We start from the raw sequence: 24,140 nt of genomic DNA, 5'->3' as shown, positions 1-24,140 counted from the left end.
AACAATACTGTGTTACATACTTGAATATCTCTAACAGAGTAGATTTTAAATGATTTTACCACTTGAAAACAAATAGTTACTGTGTTGTGAAGTAATGGATGTGTTGACCACCTTATTGTGGTAATCATTTTGTAATGTATATGGTTAGTTGTATTTCAGATCATGATTTACAACTTAAACTTACACAATGTTCTATGCCAAATATATCTCAACAAAGCTGGAAAAATGTATTAAAATATAATATGTAATTCAGAGGTAAAGAGAAAAAATAAAATTGACCAATATTTAAGTTTACTTATTCTTTCCTTTACTGATACACCATTGAAAATATTCTTCATTTCTGCTGCTGATTTCTAGCATTTTCTTCTGAGACCTTCTTATAGTTACCGTCTTTCTATTGATATTACTTATCAATTCTTTCATGTTGTGTACTTTTTCCATTACATCCTTTTACATATTAATCATAGCTATTTAAATTGCTGTCTGTCTGTGTCATATCTGAGTCTGGGTCTGATGATTGCTCTATCTCTTCAGACTTTGATTTTTGTTTTTTTGCTTTTTGTTATGTCTTATCACTTTTCTTTTTGTTGTTGAAAGTCAGATATGTTGTTGGGTAATTGGTACCAAGACAATTGGTCTTTAGTCTGAAAATTCATTAATCTTACTGGCAGTTGGCTATATTTGATGTTTCTTGTACCAGAGACTTCAAATTCCCCAAGTCCTTGTTTTTGAGTTTGGAACTTTCTTTTGTATTATCGCTCAGTAAGTTTGTTGTATAGCTTCTTCAGCTGTATGACACTGTTATTGTACTGGCAACATATTGATGTGGTGCAGGGTATGCAAGAGAAGGAGCCTAAGTCTTGGTTTTTATTGGGCTTGTCTTGGGAGTATGGCCTTCACAAGTGTTTTGGTCCCTCTTTCCGGGTACAGCTTTCTTCCCATCTGCTCCTTGTCTTTCCTGCCTGCAGCGTCCAGTCTATTTCCTTGGTGTCCTGTCCTTCCTGTTGACTGTGGGTTTTTCCCCCTTTAGATGAGAGGAAGGCTGGAGTGGGTTGGAATGGAGCAGAGCTCCCTTTTCCCAACTGAGTACGTTTTCAGTATTGCCCTCTGGCCCTACCAACACATGACTACAGCTTCCAGGAGTTTCTCGCTCTCAGGATAGTCCACACTCAACCTCTAGTAATTCACCAAAATTACTAGTTAAGTGTTGATTAGCTACAGCAACCAGCAGCTTTTGCTCCAGGTAAACAAGTGCCAGACGCTGTATCTCTATGTGTATACCTGTCTCTTCTGATGTTGGAGTGGTTTTTTGCCCTCTTACCTCATTTGTCTGCCCAGTCCAAGAAAAGATACTGAGTTTTAGTTTTTCCAGTTTTTCTTGTTGCAAGGAAGGGGATGGCAACTTCTAAGTTCTTTACATATCGAAGCTGAACATGTATTTTTGACTCAGATTCAGTACTACTGGGAACACAGGAAATAGGAGTCATAGTGAGAACTTAACTGCCTTCTTGTACATGGCTTTGGGTCACTGAAATGAAACAAAGACTCCAGTATAATTTATACTATGCAGAGTATTTACGTTGGGAGGTATTTTGGAGTTTTTGGAGGAATGAATGATTTATGTGGTGATTAAAGGTAGGACTTGAGAAGAATAGACTAATAGAGGCATTGTAGGGAGTTTTACACAGAATAGCTCAAGGGACCCACAAGAATCGGCAGGAACTGAGCTGAAAATATTAGGTTGTGTACATTTGGACTGGGGAACATTTTACCACATTCTGTGGTCAGCATGGAGCCACTAAAAGGTTTTGTAAGGATAACAGCAAACATGGACAATTAAACCTAGCGATAACATTGGATAAACTGAAAGGACACTGGGCTAGTTGGATCAAGATCAAGATTTGGTGTCTGACTAGAGATGAAAAACAGAAATTGTGAAAGACTGTGATGTCTCAATGATAAAATCAGAAATTTGAGAGGTGAAGTCCAGGAGTCTGGTTTATAATATGAGGAGTCTGAGATGCAATCGGAACTCACAGCAGAGATTAGATTTCGGAGTCATTAGATTTTGGAGTCATCTGCATGGAGGCTACAGCTGAAACTGAGACGTGGTCTCTGGGAAGAATAAGTACTAGGGTTAGAACCTTTGGGATGTGTAAATTTAAGGGATAGGAGACAATAGTCAGCAGTGGAAAAGCCATAAAGATGGAAGTAAAGCCAAGACAGGATGTTAAGAAAATTAAGATGAAAGATAATCTTTATTTTCTTCCAACTTGTCTGGCCTATAGGGGCAGACTCTGAACTTTACAAATGTATCTAGCCCCGACACAGGAGAACAGCTGCTCCCATACAGCTTAGCCTGCATGAGTTGCTTTTTGACAGAGTTCTACATGAATTGTTTTGTTTTTAACTTGAAATAGATGCCAATGTTCCACAGAAAATTGTGTTTATTAGCTAAGTGTCCATATTTGTGAGATAATGCCCCATTCCCCACTCTTAGAATCTAACTAGTTTAGATGGTAACTTGTGGTAGCTATAAACTGTGATGGGAGCCAAATTTAGTACACACAAACACCACGAACTCAGAGGTAACTGCAAACAAGTTATCCAAGTCAATATACAACCTTCACAACATTTCCTTGGATTACCTCCATTGAGCACATGTGCTATACGTATACATGTAGAGAGGATTACCAGGAGTTCTATACCTGGTATTTAGTGGTTTGTTTCTCACACTCATTGCACAGTCAATGTTTAAAGGAAATCAGGGCATGTTTGATAAATTTTTTCTATAGCAACAAGGCAGTTTTCATCAAGTCTGTGAAATGTAATTTTATTAATTAATAGAAGAACATGTCTTACCAGATACACTATCCCCAAATAAATAAAATATCAGCATCATTAAAAGCACACAAACACACACGTTTTACAGGGCACAATACAAAGTCAATTTTGATCATGTTCTTACTTGCATTTACTAAAAATGTGAGAAAGACTGTAATCAATCTCTAAATAATTATTTTGCATAAAGAGAAAAGTACTGCACAATTATTTCATAGAAGGTTTTGGAATGACAAGTTGAGACGACTTTGCTTTAAGATATGAAGATGTATCACAAATCAAATCACACTCTCTATAACATCAGAACATGGAATTGTACTTAATAAAAAATAAAAGTAAAGTAGCTGGAGAAAGCTGTATACTTTCTTTCCCCACATTATACTGTTTTCTATTTTGGGCAGGAATTAACAACCTTCTCCATCAGTAGGAAAATGTGCTCTGCAAACTCTCGAAGGGCACCTCGGCCACCATTACATTTGCAAATATAGCCAACGGCCTTCTGGGCAGTGGAACAGGCATCAGCAGGAACGGCACTCAGGCCCACTTTCTTCAGGCACTCCTCATCAGACACTTCGTTTCCTATCAAGGGAAAGAAATACTGGTTGAATATTTAAAGAGACAATGGATATTCTTTCCAAATAATGCAAACAGAAACCAATAAATATTTCTGATAACTTTAGTATAAAGCATTGTAAGTAATACCACAGATTAGATGGAACAAAAATATGTGAAAGTACTTAAAAGTATAATTGAGGTACAGGGTTTTTCTTAAGCAATTCAAAATAAACTCTTATTAGTTAAAGAAGGAGAATAGAGTATACTTTCTGCTTGCCATGCACATTACAATTACTACGAATTATTTAAAAGTTCGAGTATATAAGAACCCCAAGTGTAATGCTTTGGATCACTTACCAATATTTTTCTGTTTCCTGCCACCTAGTGTTTTGGGAGGAAGAAGAACCCAGATATATTTTGCCCCCCAAACTCTTCAGCATCTATCTCTAATAGATACATATATTTTTTTAAAGTGACACAATATCATCAAACAAAATCAACAATTCCTTAATATCATCTAATAATCTAGTATGTATTCAAATATCCCCAGTTGTCTCAAAATTGTCTTTTTATAGTTGATTTATGTGAATCAGAAACCAAACAAGGTCCACATATTACATTTTGTTGATGTGTATCTTAAGTCTCTTTTAATCTGTAATAGTTGTGATTTGTATAGTCCTTATTTGTTGAAAAATTAACATTACAACATAACTATATCCTTTCTCTCCCTGACTTGCTTCTTGTCAACTCCCGCCCTCAGCCTCGTTTCTGATAGGATGAATTTCAGAAGCTCCCAGTACCTTAGATTCACCATTCTGAGTATAACTATTACCACACTGTAGGGCAAAATTAATAATAAAATGCTATTTAAAAGAGTTTATTTGTTTTATCTATTTTCTACATTTATCTACTGGAATTTTTTCTTTTATTATTAAATGTACTGAAATTTAAATTGTTTTCACTAAAAAAACAATGAAAATTGAGGGATTTCTTTATATTATCTGTACCCCAAATTAAGCTTTACTTACTAAATTTTACTTATAAAAATGTCAATATTTTAAAGAAATACATTGTTATATGTTTATGTGGTCCATACAAAACACTGCTCTAATTTTAAAAATAAAAATCTGGAGTCTATTCTCTACTTTCCTGCTTTTCTAACATCTACTTTTTAGTTTTTTCTTATGTTATATAAGTAATGCATATCTTGGTAGAAACATTTTTTAAATAAAGGCAAAAATATTCAAAGTTATCCTAATTATCACTATTTATGGATAGTCACTACATTTTGACATATATAATTCTACAGTTTTACCTATATAAAAAATAACAGTTATTATTGCTATATATAGGCACTATGTTATGCATTTTATATTATTTCTGATTTTCGTTGCAATGGTCTTATACAGTTTGATTTTTGTTTATATTATAAATAGGAAAACTAAGGTTTAGAGAAATTTGCTTAAGGTCACACAGATCATAATAATTATACCTGGGATTTGTTATATGTTCCAATAAAATTGTTTTCTTCTTACAAAACCTGGATCATTTTCTATCAAAGGTTCTACAGTATTTTTCTCCATAGAATCTTCACATGTAGTTCAAAGGCTATTCCTGAAGTCCCCAGATCATATGCTTCTAAAATATTCTGTGATGCTTTTGAGGCCTGTATTACCCTTGTACATATTTATTTCATATATAGTTTATAATTAGTATGTTTTAATAACTTTCAATTATCAATATTTAAAATATTAACATCGCCCAGCCAGTGTGGCTCACTGGCCAAGCATCGACCCATGCACCAAGAGGTCGCCGGTTAGATTCCTAGTCGGGGCACATGCCCAGGTTGTGGGCCCGATTGGTTGTGGCAGCCAATCGATATTTTCTCTCTCTCCCTCTTCCTTCCTCTCTCTCTAAACCTTTCTCAATAAAGAAAAATAAATAAAATATTGACATCATTAGACTGTATTAAGTCCCAGAAACCAGTTCAAAGCCTGCATATACTAGACATCTAATAAATATATTTGACTAATACTAAAGTGAAAAACTGTGACATCTGACCATGTCAATAAATATATGTTACAGCACTGATTTAATGGTTGCATAGTATTCGATTTTACAGATATTCTATTTTTGTAGGATAGTTAGGTGATTTCTTTTTTCCTCCATTATTGGCACATTTGTCCAATTTCTTTCCTGGAATTGGAATTTTGGGATCAAAACTATGTACATTTAATAATAGTTAAATATATTCAGAGTGTGCATTTTATATATTAGGAATCTGCTAAATGCTTTACCTACATTATATCACTAATACCTATTTAATAGACCAATGACAACAGGTACTTTTAACAGTTCGTTTATAGATAAGGAAACCTAGGCTTTCCTTACAGCGTTGTGGTCTGACTCCATAGCATGTGTTGGTAATCATTCCAATAGTCTACACTTGATAAATATTATCGTGACCTCCAGAAAGGCTGACCCAATTTGATACTTTTGTCAGTAGTGTAAGAGACTTTCTATTTCCTTACCATCAAGCTAATCTTGAGAATTTTCTTTCTTATTTTGCTATTTCTTAAAAAAAAAAAATCCTGGTTCATTTTATTATGGCTGAATAAAAAAGATACTAACCAAGATATGCCACTTCTTTCCAGCAAAGGCCCATTTCTTTTCTCCATTCATCTACAACTGCTAGCTTGTCTGGTACATTGACTTCCATCTTACAATCCAGTTTTAAGGAAGAGAGTGTCTGCTTTGAACAGGCCCTTTCTGAGATTAATCTCACCTTAAAAAAAACAAACAAAAAAAACAGAGGCAAAATGAGAAAACAAAGGAAACAGATCTTTCAGAATAAGATAATACCCTGTACATAATATAAGTCATAACTGCGTAGTCCTTTGACAAATTCAGTAAAATCAACTATTATTTTGAAACAAAAAAGCTTTAAAACATTTTATATCTAGTAGTCCCGTAAAGGTGAAAGTTTTCTACAGCGGAAAGGATTCTGTCATTCTGTCTAAGGTTAAAAAATACAGCATACACTGTCTGAAGCCAATCTAAGATTTTCTTATAATTCAATTTATCCAAAGGAAAGTCTATAATTTGTCTCCTATGATGCTTAGGAACACATATGTAAGAGTTCTAGTGAATTATGAGAAATCATCTTAGCCTTCATTTTTAAAAACAAATATTAAGCTATTTTGAATTAAAAGTTTTAATCATAAGAATAAGCTACAGCCTGACTAGTGTGGCTCAGTGGATTGAGCTTTGTCCCATGGACTGAGAGATCCCAGTTAGATTTCCGGTCAGGGCACATGCCTGGGTTGCGGGCTTGATTCCCGGTAAGGGGCATGCAGGAGGCAGCCAATCGATGTTTCTCTCTTACATCAATATTTCTATCTCTCTCTCCCTTTCTAAAAAAAATCAATAAAAACGAATAAGCTACATTTTAAAGTTCATAAGATATCTGCTTGTTTTCCTAAACACTGACACCTATTTTTTATTAAATATTTATTGTTGCAAGATCCTATGACAACTAGATAGCACCTATTTAAAAATATGTCCATACTTTAACTCAATTAAAAGTAAATAGTATGATCATTTTCTATGCATGTAAAGGCTAAATTTCAGATATTTTAATAAGTAATACTAAAAATGTATATCTCATGTCCCTCACATATTCCTTGACCCTGAATCATAATCTTAAAAAACATTGCTATATTCAGGGGCACATACCTCAATACCACTTTTCTTTAATAAACTTATGCCAATAGCATCTTTTACATCATAAGATATTATTTCTTTTTGGTCTCCTGATACATAAATGTGGCCATTGGTGAGACATCCATCAATACTGCAAACCAAAAGTTTTATCTCCTTAAACTTCTCTTTGCCAAAATAGCCATATCTAAAAGAAACCAAATAGACCTTTGAATACAAGTGCATTACTAATCACTCCCTCTCATCTGGCTAATGCCAGTAAATTTAATAACCCATTCCCATTCAATTATTCAAAGTTACCCTTCATATTTACTTCACATATACACTTCAACTTACTGTGGAGACTAAGTAGTGTGGCCTATGTGTTTCTCAATGTATTGAATAAGTCATCTAAAGGAATATTTTATGTATATGTCTTCCTCACATTAGCAAACAAATTATACAGACCCTTAGGTGGTTGGAGTGTCACAAATCAGTGTTCACAAGTACAATTAAACATATCTACTAAAAATAATGTAGGGTCTCGTGCAATGGCTATATAAGTCTTGTTTTTACCTTAATACTCGTTGTTCCGCAATAGGCCAATCAATGTCCACATCTATGTCCACACTGTACTCAGCTCGCATTTCGTAGTAGGCCATTTTCCCACCCTAAACACAGTAAAAATGCCATGAGTACTGTTTTCAAACATTTTTTCCCTTTATTGATTTTAGAGAGAGAAAGGGAGAGGGAGAAAGAGAAAGAAACACTGATGAGAGAGACTACTGGCAGCCTCCTACATGCCCCCCACTGGGGATTGGGCCCACAACCTGAGCATGTGCCCTGACCGGGAATCAAACTGGCGACCTCTTGGTGCATGTGAGCCACAGTAGCCAGGCCATGAGTACTATTTTTTTTTTTTTTATCCTAAAATCTTATAGTTGATAAGAATTTGCAAGGTATATAACCTTATTTTGAGTTTTTTGTTTTTTTTTTATCCTCACCCGAGGACATTTTGTCGTTTTTTATTCAGACAGAGAGAGAGGGGGAGAGAAGAAGAGAGAGAGAGAGAGAGGGAGAGAGAGAGAGAGAGAGAGAGAGAGAGAGAAAAACATCGATGTGAAAGGGACACATCGAGTGGCTGCCACCCGCACGACCAACCAGGGCTGGGGACAAACTGCAACCGAGGTACGTGCCCTTAGCGGGAACCAAACCCGGGTCTCTCTGTACTGCAGGCCGATGCTCCAACCGCTGAGCCAAACCGGCCAGGGCATGAGTACTATTTTAGCATGCATTCCCATATATCAAAAAGTTTCTAATACAGAACAATGACTTCATTTCTACAATATTGAGAAAAATTAATAACTCAGTTATATTACTCAGTTATATTAGTGATCCTTTTTTTTTTTTTTTTTGGAGGGAAAAGCTTATCTTTTTGTTTCCTATATATTCAAACAACATAAAACAAATAATCTTAACATTTTTCAACTTTTATCTATACAGTGCAAGTTCTCATTTTCCTTTGAATAGATTTCTACTTTAAGATTACAAAAAGTGAAAATAATACCCATCCTCTAGTTTTCTGAAAACAGGAGTTTTCTGCTCTGGCAGTCTCTCTCATCACCATTCAAAAGCAGTATAAATGTTTCTGGAATTTGTTTCTATTTCAAACTAAAGAACAAGATAGGGAAGGAAAAAATAACTGTAGTGTCCATTGTAGAGAATTATCTTAGCTCCCCCTGTGCTATAGACAGGAGTGAGCAATACAGTCTGGGACATAAGTGGCCAAAGGGAGGGATGGTTTCCTGATCCTGGGATACGGGGGCAAGAGGAGAATCCTTTCCTATGATACAATCATTTCAATGTCAAGATCAATTAGTGAGAAATTTTATTTTTCAGAATTGCTAGACTCTTCACAAATCTAGTTACAATGAGAGAATTTATTTTTCTCACACTTTAGAGAAGAGTCAAACCAGTTAGGGAAGGTAGTATCTCTACCTGTCAAATTGAATTTTTGTTAACACTGAAACTTAATTAAGTAGCCAGCCTACAGTTTGCCCATGCTCTGAGCAGAAGATTGAAAAAACACTTTTCCCTCAGAGCATGAGTCACATTAGAATTTCTATTATAGAGAGTGGAGTTCTAGGGGTTTTTTTTAATGCTATTTTTTTGTAACATAAGATCTGAATCCAAATTCTGACAGTATCGTTTACTACTTGTTTTTGCCTTGAGCCAGTTACTTCATTTTTCAGAGTTGCCATTTCTTCCTCTGAAAAACTGGGCTAGAAACATCCACTTTATTCTGTTGCTATGCAGATTACAAGAGATATCCTATGTAGTATTTCATATAGTCCTTGGTGTATAGTAAGTGCTGAATAAATAACAGCTATAACTAAAATGAAAAAATAGTATATGATGTAACCATGTGGGCTCTAAAGATGAGGGAGACATCCTACCTCCTTATTTTAAAATAAGAGCAAGAAGAGATAAAACAATATATTCAAGATTACATAGGGATAGAGACAGAACTATAATTGATTTTCCTGGTGCCCAGGTTGGTGCTGTTTCGCCTCTACTATACTGTGTTTTGGTTTGTTCCTTTTAAAGCAACTGAAGTTATTCAATGGTACAACCACAGCCTGACAGTAACACAACCATACATGAAACAGAGTTCTGAATGGAATAATATGAGTACCAGGACACGTGTAGAACATTCAATATTTGATTCATTTCTTATTGTAATGTTACAGTTGTAGCAGAATCCCTTGCATATTTATTGAATGGATACCAAAGGTCAGTTGGGGGCCCTGGCCAGTTTGGCTCAGCGGCTAGAGCGTCGGCCTGTGGTCTGGAGAGACCCGGGTTCGGTTCCCGCTAAGGGCACGTACTTCGGTTGCAGTTTGTCCCCGGCCCTGGTTGGTCGTGCGGGTGGCAGCCACTCGATGTGTCCCTTCACGTCAATGTTTCTCTCTCTCTCTCCCTTCCACTCTATCTGTACAAAAATGGAAAAATATCCTCGGGTGAGGATTAAAAAAAAAAAGATCAGTTGGGGGTAAGCCTGTAGGATAAATGCCTCACATAATAAGTCTTGCCAGTTATTGCCTTTCATCTAGGAGTTGATATTTTCCATTATGAATTTCCATATCTCTTCCTTAAAACTCAAAGTACAGTATACACACAAAAGGGTTTAAAAGGTTTTTGCAAAAGACACAAACCTGTAAGTAACCCATCTCTATCAAATGTCTTTTAGCAAAATAAAATGAGCCATTTTCATATAATTCTCCATCCCAATCTTGTCGACGAGGTCGTTTAGCTGGATTCAAATTCAGAGGTTCAGTCACTTCACGAACTAAAAGCAAAAAGCTATAGTAAGTCCACATTGCTTTGGACGCTAAAAGTGTTCATTTAGTAATTTTTTAAAAAGCATGAAAATGAACTCACTGTGTGGAATATTTCTGTGTCTGGATAAATAAAATAATTTTAACAAAATCCTTAATAATTCTGATTACTTATTTTTGTTTCCTAATAACAACAATAATTATAGAAAAATAAAGTATTTTATAGAGGAATTCTGCATGATTAAGATTTCAAGGTATTTATATAAATGTAATGCTTTGGTAGGACATCAAGGCAACTTTAAAGTACTTTAAAAAAACAGATTTGTCATACAATACCCATATTCAATATTTGACCCCTTTAAATCTATTTCCCTTTATTTGTTTCTATAGAAATACAATGTATAAATAATTTATCTAGTGTGGTTGAGAAATGACTTTCATGGAATTATTACAGAAAACTGAAGATTTCTTCATTAAATTACTGAAACTTTTATAGTGAGAGAAATGTTTATATAATGTATTAGGCTTTCTTACCAGTGGTTAAAAGGATACTAACCATAATAATAAATAACATTTGTTTATTTATTATTATTCTTGGTACTGAAGACTCAGCAGTATCAACATTAATTTTTATACCATGATATAATAAAAATTAATACTGGTATCAAGGGACTCCCATGCCTTTTCACTTAATTTTTCCCAAATTGTGTTTGTGACAGTGTATGGGTATGTATGCACTGATGTTGTATATGTGTTTAATAGCTGGTGATTCTTCAGAATCTTTCTTCACTTTTGGTTGTCACTTCTGTATATAAAGGCTTCTAAGAATAACATCACATTCTCCATTAATAAACCATCCTCTGCTCAACTACACTCTAATGATTGATATACTTAGGAACAATACTCAGCAAACATATACTGAATATGTTGTATTGTTTTATAGGCACTGGATACACAGCAGTGAACATAACTCCCTCTGCTCCTGTGGAGTGTGCAATTTAGTGGTGGAGATAGGTAATAAGCAAATAAACTAGATAATTCAAGTGGTACTTTGAAGAAAAGGAAAGAGAGGGCAAGTCTTTCCTAGGTGAAAAAGGATCAGTGGATGAATTCTCACTGCGGATATTTGCTTAGTCTGAGGAAGAGGTAAGAGAAAGATCAAGCGTGGCATAAGCAGAGGGACTTTGCTAGAATGAGGAGAAACCAGAAGAGTTTTTATAGTTGTAACCCAGCCCAACTACTAATTAGATCAAAGTGATTAGCCCCTTATCCTATCAGCCTGATAGAAGAAAAGATTTGTCCTCCAAATAATATATACTCCAGTCTCTATGTCTGGCACATGATAAAATATGATACATATAAAGAAGCAGAAATACATGACCCCTAATCAGAAAAAAGGTAATAGAAACAGAAATATAAATGATCCATCCAGATGTTGGAATTTGCAATAAAAAATTTTCAAATAACTATCATGAACATCTTCAAGAAATTAGCAAAAAATGATTTTAAAAAAAGGATGAGGTGTTCTCTCTCCCAAGAGCATGCTCACACCTCCACCACTCCCTCCCCTTTACCTTCCTCACTTCTAAGCTCCAAGGGCCCTTCCTTTGCCGCTATAACTTACTTCCAAAGCCCATTTCTTCTACAGCTCACATCTTCTGCCTATGACTTTCTAAATAAATGTTCTCTATGGTTAAAAAAAAAAAAAAAAAGGATGGAAAGATGAAGCATTTCAACAGAGAATGGAATCTCTAAAAAATAACCTCAAGGTACATTCTATAATGGAAAAACACAGTATCTGAAATAATTCACTGGACAGAATTTAGAGTGCACTAGACAAGTCAAAAGAAATGATCAATGAACTCAAATATAAGTCAATAGAAATTACTCAAATGAAGCACAAAAAGAAAAACAAATAAATAATACAGAACAGACTGAGACACATGGACACCATAAAATTGTTTGAAATCCATTTAAATTGGTGTCTTAGAAAGATAGAAGAGAGAAAATGTGGCAGAAGAAATATTTGAAGCAAATTTATGAAAACTGATGACAGATATCAACCTATAGATATGAGAACTCCAAACAGGATGAACACAAGTAAAACCATATAATATAAATCAGAGTCAAACTATGCAAACTAAAGTTAAAGATAAAATCTTAAAAATAGCCTGAGGAAAATCATATTCAGAGAAACAATGGTCAGAATTACAGCTGATTTGTATAAGAAACAATGGATGGCAGAAGATAATGAAATAACATGTTAAAGATGCATCTTCAAAAGATAACATCTTAAGTTACACATATGTTAGAGATGATTAGGCCAGCTTTCCTACTTTCAACAAGTCAAGGCATCTAACAGAAACCACAATGCCTTCCCTCAAGTATGTTACATTTACCTATTTGTTGGTGATTCTATTCTTTATTACGTATTTTGCTAGTTTATCTGGCTAGAAATCAGGCTCTAGATAAACCCTATAGAACTTTTCCTACATAAGGAGTTACATATTTTGGGAAGTAATTCCACAGTTCATTCCTGAGGTCCTCCAAAACTTTTTGGTGGATGTTTTCCATTCCTACAATATGATTTATATGGAGTTTATCAAACATGTCTAGAATAAGCATAAAAGTGTTTCATCTAGAAAAATTATATGTCAATCTGAAAAGGCAAATAAAGGGTTAGAATGTCCCTGTGTGAAAGGTAAAGCAAAGAATTAATTTGGGCTTACTGTCTTGCCTCAGTAATCACAAGATTTATAACTGATTAGAAATGTCATTACCTTCTAGAGTTAAGAATAATATGTTCTCTTTTACTGCTCCCTTTGTACTTTCCTCACTCCTAAAGAATATTTGCATATAAAAAATCATTCTCCAAAAACAAGCTAAAATAAAGATTGATATAACAGATTACCTCCTTTCTGAATTTCACTCCATCGAAATTGATGGCGTCTCACAACAGAGAAAACAGAATCATATCCTTCTTCTCTAATCATTTCTGCAACTTTTTGAAGGTCAGCAGGATGTAAACATGGAGAAGTAGCTTGAATATTTCCTACAATGTCAACCTCTTAAAAAAGACAAAACAAAGTAACAGAACATCAGAATAAAGTTCTTTGCAAGATAGTAATCTCAAATGCAAATGTTAAAACAAGTCTTGTGAAATGATACGCAAGTTGAAAATTACATAGACTTTTGAATAAACTATTAAACTCATACCATTGTGATAACTAAGAAATTCCATGATGGCATCTAATGAGGTAGAGCTGTCTTTTGAAACTTCAGAACTTCTTCGATGAACTTGTGCACCAAATTGTTTGGCTACGTTCTCAATTTCATCATGGTCCGTTGAAACCCACACACTGTATAGATATTAAAAATAAAATAAATAAATAAAGTCAAACCACTAAAATAAATCATTAAAAATAAAAAGTAGCTCTAAAACACAAAAACACAGCTTATGTGATGTTAGAATAGTTTTGTACAATAAAGATAATGTTACAGATCCAAAGTACTATAAAATTTTAAAAATTAAAGCATTTGCCCAGCCATCTGGTGTGGCTCATTGGTTGAGCATCGACCCATGCACCAAGAAGCTGCTGGTTCGATTCCTGGTCAGAGCACATGCCCAGGTTGTGGACCCAATCCCCAGTGGGGGGCATGCAGGAGGAGGCCAATTGATGTTCTCTCTCATCAGTGTTTCTAGCTCTCTCCCCCTCTCCCTTCCTCTCTCTCTAAAATCAATAAAGAAAAAAATTTTTTTTAACTATTTTGAATATAAACAGCATTTTAAATACCTAAATGAAATATCTTAGATTTATATTTACATGTAGAAATATTTATACTACATATAATATATATTGTTATTTATATAAGCATTATTTATGTAGCTCTAAATATAGTTTCATAAAATTGGATAAAAAAATACTTTATATTTTTAAGACTATGGGTATATTAAGCAAAATAGTAGTTCTAGCAAAAAAATAAAAAAAGATCCTGCTTCTTATTCCAAAATGTAAAATATTTTAGAAAGTATTTTAATGTACTTGCTAAGAAAGAAAAATGGACTTGGCTTAGCCAAATCATGAAGCTGAAAGTTTCAAGCTTAGAAGAGACTAAATGATAGGTCTAGGCTCAAAATAAAAATGTGCAATTTCTCTTTGCCAATTAATAATGAGTATACAGTCCTGGCTGGTTTGGCTCAGCTGTTAGAGCAGCGCCCTGGGGACTAAAGAGTTGAGGGTTTGGTTCCAGTCAAGGGCATGTGCCTTGGTTGCGGTTTGATCCCTGGTCCTGGAGGGGGTTAAGCAGGAGGCAACCAATTGATGTGTCTCTCTCACATCAATGTTTCTTCCCACCCCTCCCATTGTGCTCCATCTGAAAATCAATGGAAAAATATCCTTGGGTGAAGATTAAAAATAATAATGGGTAGTCATATAAATATTTGAACAAAATAGACTGGGTTACAATCCATTGATACAATCAGAACATGACCTGATTGGCTCAGGAGAGTTTAGATTAACAGCTCTATTAACCACAACTAACACATTGCCCATTAAAACTTTAACTGAATGATGACTAAAAACAAAAGGCTATTCTAGAGAGGTGCACTAGTCTCTACTGAAATTAAGTTTCTAGGACCTTTACAAATTCCCACTGCTAGAAACAGAAGATGTGAATATTACTATACCCACATGTTTTAAGAGCAGTATTACACAAAGAAAATTTAATGACTTATAATCTTTTGAATAAGCATGTATTTTTCTTTTATCCCCTTCATCCAAACTCTCTGAAGAGGAATTACAGGTTTCAAACATCTACATTCCATTGCTAATTGTTAGGAGTGAACAAAAAGTCAGCAACTGAAGAAAATTTCCTGACATCTCTTTATTTCACTGATTAATTTAATTTCATTTATTCCCTTTAAATATTTGCAGGAGGATTTAAATGTAGAGGTAAAGCCCTGGCCAGTTTGGCTCGGCGGTTAGAGCATCGGCCTGCGGTCCAGAGAGACCCGGGTTCGGTTCCCGATAGGGGCACGTGCTTCGGTTGCAGTTTGTCCCCGGCCCTGATTGGTCGTGCGGGTGGCAGCCACTCGATGTGTCCCTTCACGTCGATGTTTCTCTCTCTCTCTCTCTCCCTTCCTCTCTCTCCCTCCCACTCTATCTGTACAAAAAATGCAAAAATATCCTCGGGTGAGGATAAAAAAAATAAAAAATAAAAATAAATGTAGAGGTAAATTCAATTACCCCCACCTCCCAAATTTTTTTCTAAGGAATCCTAGTAAATAAGATGAATCTCTGGCTAGGGGTCAGGTGTCTCATAACTACTCATGTCACTTTGTGCAAGACAGAACATAGAGGCCCCCATCTTCCTCCATCTCAAAATCTACAAATAATTTGGGGATAGGTTTTTCACTGGAGAAATGTTACAATCAAAGGTACATAACAAAGTAAAGTACTAATGAAAACCTAGTGAATATTTTAAATAGAGAAGGTAAAGGGAGGTTGGTAAGGTGGTAACAGAAGATAGTTAAAAGTGAATAGCACTGAACCACTGTTGAAAATCAAGCTTTTATAAACTCAGCTCTAACAATAAGTTTTTACTAAATGAAATAAAATTATATCAGTATTTTTCTTGACCTCTAATTATCAAGTTAGTAACTTAATTTCCTTCCTCAGGTAAATATTTGTTGAAAAAAGAAAGTAGAGGGTGAGATGCAGGACGGCTGCTCTAAACTCCAACTGCAGCTTCAGAATAAATCAAATTCAAACTAGCATATTTTAACTGAGGTTCTGATATATAAAGCATACTGAAGTTGGTAAGGTAGTATCTGCTCACAGGAATCTTTTTTCACTTAGTAGAGCAGGGTCATCCCAGGCTAAATCTGGTTCAAAAGAATGTTATCATTAAAAAAAGTTTGAAGATAATTACAACTTTCCATTTTACAGTAAGGAAACTGACCCATGGAAGAGATGAAGATTGTAAAAACCTTCAATACAAAGGAAAAATATCAAGGATAGACCAAACTATGTGCCAGGTACTATTCTAAGGGTTGCATATACTTTTTTTTTTAATAAAGAGTTTACTGATTTTTCAGAAAGCGAGAAAGGGAGAGAGTGAGATAGAAACATTGATGTGAGAGCAATACATCAATTGGCTGCTTCCTGTACACTCTCTACTGGGGAGTGCCCTGGCATGTGCCCTGATGGGGAATCTAACCAGCAACCAGTGAATGGGATGACACATGGGAATCGAACCAGTGCATGGGAATCGAACCAGTACATGGGATAACACCAACCAACTGAGCCACACTGGCCAGAGTGTGGTTGCATATACTTTATCTCACTTAACTCCCTCAGCAAGCCTATGAGATAGACACTTAAGCCCATTCTGAAGATGACACAGAGGCACAGAGACATTAAGTGATTTACCCAAATTTGCAGTTAATACATCCATACACCGACACCAGGGTCTATGGTCTTCCCTCTCAGAACAGTGCACACACTAAACAAAGGTATGAACAACACTGCTATACATGGGGAAACAAAGGTACAATTACTTTCAACTAAGGGGATCAGCAAAATCTTCATGGAGGAAGTAATCCTGGTCCCTTCTATTAACTTTTGAGTTAAACTTTACAGATCCCTAGAAAGGATATTAGATAGTAAGCAGCTATGTGACTTGAAAAGAGTAAAAACACATTAACAGACAATATTGTAAGTTAGAAAAGGGAGTTAGAGTTCTGACTGGGTAGCTCAGTTGGTTGGAGTGTTGTCCTGGTACACCAAGGTTTCAGGTTTGATCCCTGGTCAGGGCATATACAAGAATCAACCAATGAATGCATAAATAAGCGAAACAACAAATCGATATTTCTATCTCTCCTTTCTTCACTCTCTAAAATCAATAAATAAAAAGTTTTTTTTAAAAAAGGAGTTTGAAAGATTATGCTCATCTTGGTAGTAAAAGAAATATTGATTTTATTACTTCTAAATACTATTTATTATTGGCATATTGACAGATACCATAGGTAGCTCAAATGATAAAACATTTAAGGAGATTATACTCTAGTCTAAATGTATTAAATAAAACTGGCATAGAAAAAATTAATACAGTACTCCAGTCATTTATACTTTCATGGAATTTTAAATAAATGCACTTTAATAAATAAAAAGAGGAAAACCACTGTTTAATACATACATATATTTTCCAATCATTTCACAGCAAAACCCCCAATGTCTGCCATGACTGTTTATTGGGTTTTGACTTACAGCATCTATTCCCCCTTTTGGTAATTACACTCCAATTTTTCTCTTGATGAACCTCTCTGTCATTGTTTCAGGTTACTGGCTCCAGGAGTGGAAGACAGGGCTATACCAAGATAAGAACGGTGTTCTCCTAGCCCCAGTGACTGGTTCAAGGATGGGCAGGGCACCCAATGAGATGTAATGAGACTTTTATTAAAGCTGCAAAGAGGACAGCTCTTTTTGACTACTTAAACCTGGCAGAATATGAGGAATATTGTCAAGGATAAACAAAGCCAGACACTAGTTATAACATCAAGGATAGGTTTCATTCATTCATTCATTGACTACTGCAAAAGGGAAAAGAATCCAGCATGAACTGGACTTAAATTCTCCAAAACAAGGCTGGAGACATGTTAAAGGCTGTAGTGTGGTAAGGGGAAGGCACCGAGGGTTAGTCCATGTGACTAGGCCATTCTGGACTTGTTAATGGGTGCTTATCCAGAGGAAAAATAAACTTCTAACTTTATGACAGGAAACAAGGTACAAGTTGAAATAAGGCACCTTTATCCTCCCTAGGGACTGGGAAGGAGAGTTATCTCCCAGAATGTTTACACTTCAAAGAGATGGCTGTCAGGTCCTTGAGGAAAGTTTTGGGTGGTACTTTTAGATCTCAAAGAGCAGAAAAGGGATTCATAATTGCAAACTTTCTAAAGTATCTGTTGTAAGAGGGGTTTGGGGGCTATCTGTTAAAACTAAGGTAAATTCTCCTGGCAGAATTGAGCTTTCTCAGGCAGCCATTTTTAAGGGGGGAGGGGGTCAGAATCATTCTAAGGATATAGACTTAAGTTGCTAGAAACCATGCTAGAGTTTGGTTAAATACAAAGGTATTATGTTCTCAGCACAACCACCTCGATACCATAAAGGGAGAGCCCATCTAGAAGAACCATGAAATAGAGGATTCTGGTGACAGAGCTTATTTTAAAACTATTTATTACCACCTGATAATATAATTTGCATGTATATTGTCTGTCTCTCCCTGTTCTAATGTAATCTCCATGAGGTTAAGGACTGGCTCTATTGCTCCAGATATAACCTCTGGTTAAGGACATTGAACAGTGCCTGTGACAAAGTAGGTAGTCAATAAATATTTGCGGAATGAATGAATGAATCACATTTTGCCCTTGAATCTGATGGTACTTCAAACAAGACTTATCTCTCTCTCTCTCTCTCTTTTTTTTTTTGGTGAGCCAGGTTGAAAGGGGTTTCCTCACATATGCAACTAATGAAGTTTTTTCTCAATCTGTCTAAAAAAATTTTTAAATGTATTTTTAGAGAGAGAGGAAGGGAGAACAAGTCTATGAGATATTGAAACATCAATCAGCTGCCTCCTTGCATATCCCCTACCTGATTTTGAGGATGCAGCCTGCTGTCCTGGAATAGAACCAGCAACCTTTCGGTGCATAGGAGGATGCCCAACCAACTGAGCCACACTGGTCAGGGCTCAATCTGTAATTTTGATTTCTAGTTCATTTCACAAAAATAAGATTTTACTGCACCACTGCTTCCTATATACCCCTTCTCTCATTCCGTATTTTTCAGTGTATACCCTTTGTAAGGAGGTGAAATTTTCAAAAGTCTGTGGGCTTCACAAAGAAAGAACCGTGTCATACTCACTATGGTACTATCCCCTTGGGTGTATACAACAGAAATTAGGGCTCAGTAAATGTTTACTGAATTGAACCAAACCCCCAAGTCTTTCCCTATCTCTCCTTTGCACACTTCTTATTACATTCGTGCTATCTCCTGGGTGTCAGCTCCTATTTACCTCTCTCCACCCAGGCTTCCTTTGGATTAAAACATTAAAGAAATTAGTAAATTTATACTTTTTTTTTTGGTATCTCCTTTTTAAACAAGACTGGGTAACTGAAAATCAATTACCCATATATAAATGTGGATAATTAATATGCTTCAAAATATCCACCTCTTTAAAAACCCAAACCCAAACCTCAAAAGGTTAAAATAATTTACTCTCCACAATAACAAATGCAAATATAATGAGGTTGAAGTTACTATGTGTAAATTTATTCTTGGCACAAAATTCCGTCTCCCATCCTTTATGAATGACATCAGCTCGCAACTCCTAACCATTAGGGCACATGGTTCTGTCTCTATACGAGGAACAATAAAGCTGTCCTCAGGGCAGCCAAGGTTCCAAAGGCGTGATTAAACCATTTACGAGCAGATAAAACTGCCAGCCCTCCGCCTTCCCACCCTCTCCCACCCACATACAAATGTAGGGGGCCCTCATTGTGCTGACTCACAGGCAGAGAGCTCTGAGTCTTTTTTAAAGGTCAGGAAAGGATCCCCAAGCGGGGCTTAAGATTAGAAAGCCTTTCCACCGCACCCCGTTAGAGAACCTGATGCCTCGCTAATCGATCAGCACCAGAGGGTTTCAGACGCTAAGCAACAGTGGAACCCCAATGGCCTCTGAGAGTTCACATATTATCGCAGACGTTTCACCGAGTGGCCTGCTTTACACCGGGTGAGGTCAAGAGTGGCAGGAGGCGGTTAAGAGGAAATTTCCCCATTTATGGGTGGCACGTCCCAGGCCAGGACTTTGTGCAGCTACAGAACAAGGAACGAGCTGGAGCCCGTTCCCCCGGGGCTCTGGGTCGGGGCCCAGGCACCCGGTCCTGCACACCCCACCCGAGCGGCTGCCCCGGCCCGGCTGCCCCCGCGGCCCGGCGCCCACTCCGGACCCCCGCCCAGGCCCCGCGGCGCCCTCTCGTACATGCGCACCTCTGGAAGACCCCCGAGTCCAGGGCCGCACGCAGGACCCAGCCAATGAGCGGGACCCCCGCCAGGTGCTTAATGTTCTTCAGGGGGATGCCCTTGCTGCCGCCCCGGGCCAGAACTAGGGCCGCCAGGTGCGGGGGCTTCTCCACACCTCGGCCCTGGCCGCCGCGGGAGTTGCGCTGCAGCTTTGGCGGCCGGCCCCGGGACGGCCGCCCCCGCGGGTTGGAGACCGAGGTGGCGGCCCCCTTCTCCACTGAGTCCATCTTCCTCCCACGCCTTCTCCCCAGCTTCTCCACATCCGGGAGCTCCTCTCTCGCCACCTCAGCTCGGCGAAGCCGGATCTCCCCGCCTCCCCGCTCTTCGGATGGCTGTTGCTGACCCCGCCCCCGCCACGTCCCGCCCCTTCGCGGAGCACGCTGGGAATTGTAGTTCGTGGTTGTCTCTGGGGTCTTTAAGGCCGGGTAGCCTGGACTCCAAACCCAAGCCTACTAGGGAGAGTACAGAAATTATTGGAAGGAAGTGCAGATTCCGGGAACGGGGTGTGTGTGTGTTGAGAGAGGTTTGGAGGGGGGAGGGCAACATCGACTATTGAAATTTTGCTGTAGAATTTACCCTCTTAAGAAGTGCAGTCGGTTTGTTACTGCACACCCTGATAACACTCCAACACGAATAAATTTTATATTTTAAATGTATATTTTTCTGTTATACTTTTGTCATTCATTACTTCCAAGAGATTACCTCATCCAATATCCCACAGTCACCTTCAAGTCAACATCTTAACTCAATTCTCCAGATGGACTAAAACCGCTTCTAGTAGCAAACAACCTGGAAATCAGCCTATTACCCTGTGGCGTAGTCAACACCTATTCTACTTGTTTTCATGTGTTTGTTTGGTTTGGGATATTTGTTTGTTTTTCTTTTTTTCTCTGCTAAAAATCTTTCACTTTTAGGAGTTGTTACTGATGTTACCTGGTAGGGCTTCCGCTCATGTCCTCTGCATTACAGTGGAAGTTGTGTGACCCAAGCTGGTCAATCGAAGTACCTCATCTTCCTGAACACAGCCGTGGTCTAGGAACAGGCATATGATCAAGCAGAGCCCATTGGAGTCCTTCCCAGAGACCCTGGGAAAGAAAGGATCTTTCCCTTGCTAAGTTTGTGGGTACTTAGGGCCTCATAAACCCAAATCCTCAGAGCAGGATAAGGGAAGTGGGGTAGGGGATTTGCTATTCCGAAATGGGCTTGCAGAAGCTTTACTAAGATATGCAGAGAGAAAAGAAATAGAGCCCTGATGGCATCATTTAAACCTCTTGATCCAGCCAAGAGGTTCAAGACATGTACACACGCACACACACACCTGTTTTTTTAAAATAAATTTTTGGGACCGTACCACTGACCTAACAAGCATTTTGTCTTTCACCACTTTTGCAAGCCTATCTCTGGAAGGAGAGAATTTCCTTATTTGTCCTACATGGAAGTTAATACATCCAGAACCAATGGACAGTAGTGGTATTGCTGTCCCTTCTCAAGTAAAAGGTCTGAGCGGCAGCGGAGATCACATCCACAACAAAAGGCCAAAGTAGAGCAAAATGGCTTTATTGCATGAGCCTAGGTGCAGGTGGGCTGAGCCGAAAAAGGTTCAGCCTCGAATTGAGGTGTAGGTTATATACTCTACTTTTAGCTTCCGGCAGTTCCTGCTGAAGTACTCTGCCTGGCCCATTGTCCACTTTGCAGTTGGACTGGTCTGGTATCTCGTCCTGTATCTGCTGGGTGATTCATTGTCTTGTGGATAGTTCGTACTCAACAGAAGGCTGAGCAAAGTTCATGCAAGCAACACAATTTTTCACAGTTTTCGTCTTTTGCAAGCTTTTACCTTTACTCTTTAAAACATTACTAACCCTTTCATTAAGGAGGGTAAAAAAGACTTTTTTGCTTCTCTGGTCTTGGCCCTTTCTGAAAGATACAGAATAAACCTTTAGTGTTTTGGGTCCTAGGACAAACGTTAAAAACTTTAGATCTCTTTGCTTGTGAAGTAGGTGATGGCACAGCCCTTCCTGGGACTGGTTCTATGAGAAAAAGCTGTGCTCTTCTTGGATATGGGAAAGGATGGCTATAAAATATCAATGCAGTGCTTGAAGAAGGGGGCCAGACTCCAAGAACCATCCCAAAACTTCAGGTCAAGTGGTTAGTTTGCCCATACACTGATTCTTTGAATAGGACCTTTGGAGTTATTGGGCTTCAGAAACACCAACACTGATTTTTTTTTGTAACCATGTAAGAAGGCTATCTACTTCTTACATACCAAAAACTCTTTTCTCCTCCCCACCCCAATAAAAATCTTAGTTGCCACTAATAATAAAGTTGATGTTATCCACGGTAATTCCCTAGAAGCTCGTAAACTCCAATGGGCCACCGAAACCTGAGCAGTTTCACTCCCGTAGCACATTGGTGTCCTCCAAGTTAGGGGCAGAGCAAGTGGCACCACAGTTACTTATCAAAGGAGATTATAGCAATTTGAGTAAATGTTATGAGACTGTGGACTCCTCCAAGACAGGGACTGTTACTTCTTTGTAATCACATCCAGAACAATGCGTGGGTCACACTGTGTGCTTAGTAAATGTCAGAGAACTGCATTTCATCTTACTTTCCCAGTCTCTGCCCACACATAGTTTTGTATATAGTAGTTGCAACCTTATGAAAATAAAGCATTTTGGATTCTTTGCATTGTTACAGTACAATTTTGGTTAGGGCTGACAACTGGCTGCCTCAACCTTGAGAAAGAAAGAGAGAGAATGTAGCTAAAGTGGAAAGTGATTGATTCATCTAGTTCAATATATGGCACAAAAATTTTGAAAATTATTTTATCAATAAAGTTAGACTATACTTATCTAATATACTTTTCTTATTTCTAATCAATGGGCATAAAATTTCCATTAAGCAAGGTGAATGAACTCTACAGATTTGCCGTACAACCTTGTACCTAGTTGACACTAATGTATTGTACACTTCAACATTTGTTAAGACAGTAGATTTCACGTAGTGTTCTTTCAAAATAAAATAAAACTTAAAGAGATAATGACTGTACCAAGAAGGGAAATGTTCACTTGTCTTCGGATTACTTTGGAGGAACAAAAATAAACCATTCTCAAAGCAAACATTCAATTCATTCTTCCTTTATTTTCTTTCTTTATTGATTTTAGAGAGAGAGAGAGAGATAGAAACACCAATGAGAGAGAACATCGATTAGCCACCTCCCACATGCTCCCCACTGAGGATTTGGCCTACAATCTGGGCAAGTGCTCTGACCGGGAATTGAATTGGGGACCTCTTGACCTCTTGGTACATGGGTCGATGCTCAACCACAGAGCCACATTGGCCAGGCAATTCATCCTTCCTTTAAAGATGAGTGTTAAGCCCAGCCAGTGTGGCTCAGTTGTCCCATGGAGTTCAATTCCTGGTCAGGGCACATGCCCAGTTTGTGGGCTGGAGCCCCAGTAGGGGGAATGCAGGCGGCAGCCGATTGATATTTCTCTCTCATATGGATGTTTCATCTCTCTCCCTAAAAAAATCAATGAAAACATATTTTTTTAAAAAGATGAATGTTAAGTGTTGCTACCAAGGAATCATTTGTCCATATTTATAGTAAAAAAAACTTTATATGACCTCTTGT

At 37.4% G+C, this 24,140-nt stretch overlaps 1 protein-coding gene across 1 annotated transcript; it reads right to left on the bottom strand.

The window, feature by feature from the left end:
- Nucleotides 1-2,814: 2,814 nt before the first annotated feature.
- On the bottom strand, nt 2,815-20,751 carry CMAS (cytidine monophosphate N-acetylneuraminic acid synthetase). Its single transcript, XM_036252863.1, has 8 exons — nt 20,477-20,751; nt 13,650-13,792; nt 13,345-13,500; nt 10,311-10,444; nt 7,672-7,766; nt 7,132-7,303; nt 6,028-6,181; nt 2,815-3,420 (listed from the first exon to the last, which is right to left on the bottom strand). Exons 1-8 carry the CDS (start codon nt 20,734-20,736, stop codon nt 3,230-3,232), a joined length of 1,305 nt encoding a protein of 434 aa, XP_036108756.1. The 5' UTR covers nt 20,737-20,751; the 3' UTR covers nt 2,815-3,229.
- Nucleotides 20,752-24,140: the final 3,389 nt, after the last annotated feature.

Source organism: Molossus molossus, unplaced genomic scaffold, assembly GCF_014108415.1.
Source record: "Molossus molossus isolate mMolMol1 unplaced genomic scaffold, mMolMol1.p scaffold_m16_p_10, whole genome shotgun sequence".
In the NCBI taxonomy this organism is placed as follows: Eukaryota; Metazoa; Chordata; class Mammalia; order Chiroptera; family Molossidae; genus Molossus; species Molossus molossus.
Note: the sequence above shows the minus strand (reverse complement) of the source record. Positions and strands in the feature narration are given on the sequence as shown.